At 42.4% G+C, this 8,454-nt stretch overlaps 1 protein-coding gene across 5 annotated transcripts; it reads left to right on the top strand.

The window, feature by feature from the left end:
* Positions 1 to 747: 747 nt before the first annotated feature.
* On the top strand, positions 748 to 8,192 carry LOC113504589. Of its 5 annotated transcripts, none has more exons than XM_026886963.1 (4): positions 748 to 933; positions 1,026 to 2,602; positions 3,224 to 5,031; positions 5,907 to 8,192. In XM_026886963.1, exons 2-4 carry the CDS (start codon positions 1,933 to 1,935, stop codon positions 7,935 to 7,937), a joined length of 4,509 nt encoding a protein of 1,502 aa, XP_026742764.1. In that variant the 5' UTR covers positions 748 to 933; positions 1,026 to 1,932; the 3' UTR covers positions 7,938 to 8,192. The 5 variants fall into 5 exon arrangements, with proteins under 5 accessions (XP_026742764.1, XP_026742766.1, XP_026742765.1 ...); XM_026886965.1 differs by having other exon boundaries at positions 748 to 2,602; positions 5,907 to 5,954; positions 7,587 to 8,192; XM_026886964.1 differs by having other exon boundaries at positions 748 to 2,269.
* The last annotated feature ends 262 nt before the right edge of the window (positions 8,193 to 8,454 follow it).

Here is an 8,454-nt window from a genome sequence, read left to right as displayed (position 1 = left end):
CGTAGTGAGCGCATTGTTTGGGCATTCCGAATAGATCACATATTGTGTTCTCCGAAAACATGTATTTGAACGTGTTTTATAAAACCCGAAATTTCAATATTGGAATCAAATAAAAAATTTTGAGGAATTGATTTTTTTTTCATTTGTTTCAGAGACATTCTCTTTGTTGTGATATAAAAACCGTGAAGTTGAAGAGTTCTAATGATTTTAGGGTGGTTGGCGGCTTATCGTAGTATGTTAAGGCAGAGTTAGAGTCCGACTCGGGATACTCTTGGCTCTTTAAAAGTTCCTTGGATGACTTCTCATTTGGAGAATCTCTCAAATTTATCTGTTATGAGCCAAGAAATATATGACCGTAAAAACTGTTGCTTAGCTAAAATATTTATTTTTAGTAGCGACTAAAGAAATTCACGGTTTGTGAAAATTTCAATAGCAGAAGAAACCAGATCCATCGACCCTGAAATAAAATCTTTTATGGTACAAAGAAAAATCTAGAAAAAGCATTCTTATTACCTATTTCGTAAAGTAGCTCAGCAATAATAGAATTAGAAACGTTTGCCAAAAAGTACAACATTAAATATTATGTCCAATACTTTGTAACATGCGTCGTGTGTGGCGGCCATTTTGGTTATCTGACGGCTAAGCTAACGACCATATGTTTTTAAGAAACATTTAGGTTAATACGAAGCTGACTAATAAGTAAGTTTGACTACTATTTGTAATATATATACTTAGGGATTGTTGAGTCTTCGACTCAACCGCTTCCCGGCGTGTGCGAGCGAGACAACGAAGCTATCGCTGTCGCGGGCAGCGGGCTGCCGCGGACAGCGGGCCACCGCGGCTCGCCTGCGCATCCGCGCGCCCCACCGACCAGTCAGCTGTTACACGCCACGACATACGCCCGCGCTCGCGCTCTTAATTTTCTTATTGTTTGTTCGTATTCATATTTCTTATTTGTAACAGTCTGATATTTCATTATACTCATTTTTAATACAGTCCACTAAGCATTTCATTTTATATATAAGGCTATCGACCCCACCATATGGTCCTTCTACCGTCACGTTGGACTATCGCGCATCGTTAGAACAAAGAAAAATTCAAATCGACGGTTCTGCAAGTCATCGGGCTGTGAATTTTTCCAAGTTTGTCATCGTATCTGCTTCAAGATAATCATCATCGTGCCAGCATCCAGTTCTTCGGTGTCTGCATTTGGACATCGTGAACATCGGCGCGGCTGCAAATTAGCCGTCTAAGCCGTCTTCAACCCAACGGACATTCGAAGAATTTGAAATTGAACTTCACAACGGCTGCAAACATATAATACATCTTCAAAATTGTCGTCGTGCATCGAGAAACGTGAAGAATCTCCTCATCACCATCTTCATCAGTGGTTTGCGCAACAGAACTGTGAGATCGTTCCAATTTTTCCTTTTTTAACTTTAATCATCAACACCGTAGTAAAAAATTAATTTCATATAAATCATTTCATCGCATTAGTATTATTGCACTTCATTCAAATCATTTTAACTTCGACCTTCATTGAATTTGCTGTTTCATCTCTTCAAAATTCATTATTTTTTCTCATTATTTAGTTAATATTCACTTAGTGCCTATCATAGTCATTCGTCATAATTCATTTATCATCGTCATCTTCTTAAATCCCATTTAATTAATATTATTGTGTTAGTTCCTTTGTTCCTGTGATTTAAGGTTAGTTCTATGACTCATATTTTCTTCACAGTGACAAAGCAATTTGACATTTAGCTAAACGCCTATAAAATTGTCAGAGCAATTCTCGCTTAAACAACTTAGTGCTATTGCATCATTGCAGTATATTTGCTATTATTTTTTCAAAAGGTACCAGATTTATTTTATAGCTTTTTTTTCCTTCTACTTTTATCTTGCCTCCATCTTGCAATATCCATCTTCGTCATGGCTGATATTAAAAGCTTTATAAAGAAGCGAGCATCATTTAAAGCTAAGCTTACGCAATTTTCTTCTTACTTAAACATAGCTCAATCATGTGAAAAGTTAAGTGAGGTTCAACTCATTGAAATTGAACATCGCCTTAGTACATTTGAAGGTTTATATGAAAAATACGACATTTTACAGACGGAGTTGGAGGAAGCGGTGGATGACCCCAGCGAGCAATATACGGAACGGGAGGAGTTCGAGAAGCAGTACTACAGCTTGGTGGCTACTGCACGGCATCTCATTGGCATGGCTCGCAAGCATCTTTCGAGGGACGCCGCGTTCGAGGTGGAGTCTGGTACTTCTCATACACATAAACACACATCAGTTCGTTTACCCAAAATTGATTTACCCAAATTCTCTGGCAGTTATCATGATTGGTTAGAGTTTAGGGACACCTTCATTTCCATCATTCACAATAACGAAGGCATAGACAACATAAATAAATTGCACTATCTTCGTGCTTCTTTGAAGGGTAGCGCTTCTCTTATAATTGATAATCTAGACTTTAGGTCTGATAATTATGACGCTGCCTGGAAGTTGCTCTGTTCTAGGTACGACAACAAAAGACTGCTTGTCAATAACCACGTTCAAGCCATTTTTAGTGTACAAAATATCACTAAGGAGTCAAGTAAGTCATTACGTCATATAGTTGATACCACAAATAAAAACTTGAGAGCTTTGTTCACTCTTGGTCAGCCAGTTCAGCATTGGGACACTCTTATTATATATATCATGGTTAATAAACTTGATCAGGTGACGAATCGCGAGTGGGAAGAGTACAGAAATTCCTTATCTGAGCCTCCAACACTAGATATTTTTATTAATTTCATCAGTAACAGAGCTGACTTGTTAGAGACCCTCGAGGAGTCTAGGTCGTTAAAATCTAAAACTGAACATCAACAGATGAACAATCACTCAAAGTCTAAAACCTTTTCTTTGACTTGTGAACCTTTTAGTTCTAAATCTGTATCGTGTCCCGTGTGCAAAGATAACCACTTCTTATTTCAATGCGAACAATTTAGAAATTTGTCAGTACAAGCCAAACTTAAAAAAGCTCAGAGTTCAAACGTTTGTTTAAATTGTCTTCGACCTGGTCACACTGCACAAAAATGTAAATTGAGTCATTGTAAATATTGTCCTGAAAAACACAATACTTTACTTCACACAGACAATGACTCTAATTCTAATCAAAACATAGTCTTATCAGCTAGTCATCATACTGCATCAAGGGTTGTATTACTATCCACAGCGCTCGTGGGGGTGACGGATGCTGAAGGCCGCCCTCATACTGCTCGAGTCTTGCTGGACAATGGAAGTACCGCAAACTTCGTATCTGAAGACTTCTGTCGGAAGCTACGTATCCCTACTTATTGTGTTGCATCTAGAGTTAAAGGCATAAACAATCAATCTTCTGATTGTTCACAGGGGTGTACACTCTCTTTAAATTCCCTCAATGAGGATTTTGAAGTTGAGTTAGATTGTCATGTCATAGCAAAGGTTTCGTCATCAGTTCCCAGTACATATATTGACACCCATAACATATGTTTACCCAGTAACATAGTTCTTGCCGACCCTCGCTTTTATACTCCATCTTCCATAGACATTTTGGTTGGTGCAGAAGTATTTTGGGGTATCATAGGCATGAATCGTATTTCTCTGGGTAAAAACATGCCTACATTATTAGAGTCAAAATTAGGCTGGCTCATAACAGGTGTTGTACATCAACCTAACAATTTTTCAAATAATTCTTCTTTCATGCTCACAGATGACTTGCGGCTGGGCTTGAACCGCTTCTGGGAGCTGGATTCCATTTCATCAAAACACAAACTGACATACGAAGAGCGATCATGCGAACAGATTTTCGTAGAGACCACATATCGTGACACGGATGGACGGTTTGTCGTTAATATTCCCCTTAAAGAATCCCCTGATGTGTTAGGTGACTCATACTCAATGGCCAAGCGTCGCTTTCTTGCTCTTGAACGTCGTTTAGCCAAAGATTCATATTTAAAACAATTGTATGTAAATTTCATGGACGAATATATAGAGCTGGGCCATATGTCTGAGTATAGTCACTGCAACACAGCCTCCACACATCCAAATTACTTGCCTCATCATGGTGTGTTGAAGGAGTCAAAGTCTACAACCAAACTTAGAGTTGTTTTTGACGCTTCGGCTCGCACTACAACAGGTAAGTCCCTTAATCAAATTCAAATGGTTGGTTCTCCTCTACAAGACGACTTACTATCAATTTTACTCAGATTTCGTCAGCATAAGATTGTTGTAAGCGCAGACATCGAGAAAATGTATAGAGTCACTCGCGTGAACGACATACATAAACCCTTGCAAACGATTCTTTGGAGGGCAGAACCAACTCATCCCTTAAAAACTTTTACCTTAAATACGGTAACATATGGTACCGCTTCTGCCCCATTCTTAGCAACTAGGTGTCTTATGCAGCTTGCTCAGGAGTGTGATGATCCATCAACACGCTCTACCATAGAGCACGACTTCTATGTCGACGACTATTTGTCAGGTGGTTCATCTGTTACAGAGACGTTGGACAGGTGTCGGAATGTCATAGCTGTTCTTAAAACAGCAAAGTACAATCTGCGGAAATGGCAATCTAATTCTCAAGCTGTACTTTCTGCTATTTGCGAAGATCAGGTTAGTTCTGATTTAGTAAATCTTAGCGAAAATGAGCTGTCTAAGACTCTAGGGCTAGGCTGGAGGTGCTCCACTGATACACTCTTCTTCTCCATCCACCTTAATCCGAACATTATCGTTACGAAACGTCAAATCTTATCAACAATATCACAAATATTTGATCCCATGGGCTTAGTTGTTCCCAGCATTGTAGAGGCAAAAATATTAATGCAGAATTTGTGGCTGTCAGGTTGTTCCTGGGATGAACCTGTTCCTGAAGAGGTCCAACGTACCTGGAGTGAGTTTGTGACCACTCTACCTCTTCTAAACGAGGTCAAAATACCCCGGTGGGTCACTTGTGAATCACTGGCGTCCTTACAGTTACATGTCTTCACTGATGCCTCTGAAAAGGCGTACTTGGTACTTGGTACTTGGTGATGGGCTCCTTTTTCCGCACGTAGGCTCTAAGTCGGCCCATTGTGCGTCAGGTGTCTTTGGGAGGCTGTCAGTCCAGCCATCCCAACTCCCTCCAGAAGCGCAGAAGTCTCCTGGGACGTTCGCAGGCTTCTGTGACGGAGCTCGGTGAACCGAGGATCCCTGCCCGGCATTCCGCGACCCCCGTGCACTCCAGGAGCACGTGTGCCGCTGATTCTTCATGTTGAAGACAGCCTCTACATAGTGGACTATCTGTAACATTGATGGTGAAAAGGTGTTTATTGAGTGGAATGTGCCCGGTCAGCGAGCCCACCACTATTCGTAAGTCGACCCGCTTTAGCCCAATCAGGCTGCGAGACAGTTTCGGTGAACGGATAGGGACCGCCTCCCTTGACTGTCTGCAGCCGTTAACTGTAGCCCAGCGATCGTTGTGATTGTTAGTAGTCTGTCGCCTTAGCCATGACCTGCACTGGCCAAAGGGCACAGGCAGGTATGGCCGGGGGCCAAGGATCCGCGTGTCCGATCCCCTCCTTGCCAGCTGATCAGCAGCGTCGTTTCCTAGGGATCCGCTGTGGCCTTTTATCCATTGCAGGGTCACCATGTTGCTTGCAGCAATGCGCTCAAGTGCTTGGTGACACTCTTGTATCAGCGACGATGTGATGATGTAGTTGTCCAGTGCCTTCAGAACCGCCATGCTATCGGAGAGAATCCTGATGGCTTGGTCCTGGATCCCTCTTCTTTCTATAGCTCTGGCCGCCTGGGTGATGGCTACACACTCGCACTGGAAGATCGAGTTATCTGCACCCAGTGGTATTGATATGTTGATGTTCAAGTCCATTGAGTCTGAAAAGGCGTACGGTACATGTATATATGTTCGCAGTACATCAGTAAGCGGGGAGGTTCGTGTTCATCTTCTTACATCTAAAAGCAAGGTTGCTCCTGTCAAATCTACAACTATTCCCCGCCTCGAACTCTGTGCAGCATTATTAGGTTCACGTCTTTACCTAAAGGTTCGCCAGTCACTTACATTGAACTTTGACGACGTATACTTTTGGTGTGACTCTACCATAGTTTTGGGCTGGTTGGCTGCATCACCGACGCAGCTCAAGACTTTCGTTCGGCATAGAGTCTCCGAGATACAGGAAACTGCGGAGGGGAGGCCTTGGCGCTACGTACCTTCTCTTTCTAACCCCGCAGACCTCTCTTCGCGTGGACTCAGAGCGGACAAACTGTTATCGTCTTCGTTGTGGTGGTCAGGACCCCAATTCCTTCTCGAAGACACATCTTCCTGGCCTCAGTTTCCAGAACAAAATCGCCAAGTTTTAAATCTTCCTGAGATAGTTTCTTCACACCATATTGACATTCGTACTACAACTGAAAATATTATTAATTCATTATTTCCTAAATATTCTTCTAATTTTTATGCTTTACAACGTATGATGGCATATTTATTACGGTTTTGTAACAAATGTAGGAGAAGGTCTTCGGCTCACGGCCCACTCACATCTACAGAATTACAAAATTCATTACATTTTCTTTGTACATTGGCTCAACAGGAGTCGTTTCCTGAAGAGTATTTCTTACTGTCCACAGGCAAACAACTGCCTGCTAAAAATAAACTTCTTTCCTTATCTCCATTCTTTGACAGAAACTCTAACTTAATTCGTGTTGGAGGTAGGTTAAGTAATTCGTTCTATGACTATGATGTTAAACATCCTATTCTCTTGTCTAGCTCTCATGTAATTTGTAAATTAATATTCAATATGTACCACACACGCCTTATGCATCCAGGACCTCAGCTATTACTTGCCACGATTCGTCACCACTATTTTCCGATTGGGGGCAAGAACTTGGCTAAAACGGTTACACATCAATGCGTGAAATGTTGCAGGATCAAAGCAAGTACTATCCAACCTATGATGGGCAATCTTCCTGAGCAACGGTTACATCTTGAGTTTCCCTTCTTAGATTCAGGGGTCGACTATGCTGGACCTATCATGATAGCTGATCGTAAGGGACGAGGGTGTAGACTTGTTAAGAGTTTTATTTGTGTGTTTGTATGTCTAGCCACCAGAGCCATCCATCTCGAACTCGTATCGGACCTTACAAGGGAGGCTTTCTTGGCTGCCATGAACCGTTTTATTGCTCGTAGGGGAAAACCACGTAACATTTTCTCCGACAATGGCACAACGTTTGTCGGTGCTTTCAATGAGTTAGCTAACTTACTTTCACAGGACTTAAACTTTAGCACTATTGATCCAGGAATTAACTTTTCCTTTATTCCTGCGTATACTCCACACTTTGGCGGATTGTGGGAATCCGCTGTCAAATCGACAAAACACCATCTCAGAAGAGTTCTAAGTTTGACCAATTTAACCTTCGAAGAGATGGCAACATGCTTAATTCAAGTGGAGGCCATCTTGAATTCAAGGCCCTTAACTCCACTTTCCAACGACCCCTCAGACCTCACTCCTTTAACTCCAGCCCACTTCCTTATTGGACGCTCACTTATTTTGTTGCCTCATCCACAGATCGAGAGGGCCAACGTCAACCATTTACAACGGTTTCGCCGCATCGAGTTCCTGAAACAACACTTCTGGGCTCGTTTCTCTCAGGAATACATTGTGTGGCTGCAGGAGAGGACAAAATGGCGCCAATCTTCGGGAGAGCTGAAGGAAGGAACTCTCGTTGTCATTAAAGACAAAAGCTTACCGCCTCTACTCTGGCTTTTAGGACGCATCACACGGACGCTTCCTGGCAGGGATGGCATATCAAGAGTCGCCGACATCCGCACTCGTAAGGGTGTCATTCGGCGAGCGTTCAACACCATCTGCCCTCTACCTGTCTCTGTTGAAGACTCTTCAACCGGGGGAGGATGTTGAGTCTTCGACTCAACCGCTTCCCGGCGTGTACGAGCGAGACAACGAAGCTATCGCTGTCGCGGGCAGCGGGCTGCCGCGGACAGCGGGCCACCGCGGCTCGCCTGCGCATCCGCGCGCCCCACCGACCAGTCAGCTGTTACACGCCACGACATACGCCCGCGCTCGCGCTCTTAATTTTCTTATTGTTTGTTCGTATTCATATTTCTTATTTGTAACAGTCTGATATTTCATTATACTCATTTTTAATACAGTCCACTAAGCATTTCATTTTATATATAAGGCTATCGACCCCACCAGGGATAAAATAGCCTTTTTCTAGTTTTAACATGTTAAGAAATTCAAAGACATTAGATGTGCCATTATCAGCTGACAACGATACAACCGACAAATCCATAATAATGTCGGCTATAAGTTGCAAAAGCCGAAGCGGCGACGCTCTTAGGATCAGCCTGTATATAGACTAATCACATCCGATGATTAGGAATCTGAAACAAACGATTCTTGTAAATAAGGAATA

The sequence above is a fragment of the Trichoplusia ni genome, chromosome 22 (assembly GCF_003590095.1).
Source record: "Trichoplusia ni isolate ovarian cell line Hi5 chromosome 22, tn1, whole genome shotgun sequence".
NCBI classification, from domain to species: Eukaryota; Metazoa; Arthropoda; class Insecta; order Lepidoptera; family Noctuidae; genus Trichoplusia; species Trichoplusia ni.
The sequence above is the reverse complement of the archived record's forward strand: the minus strand, read 5'-3'. Positions and strand labels throughout refer to the sequence as shown.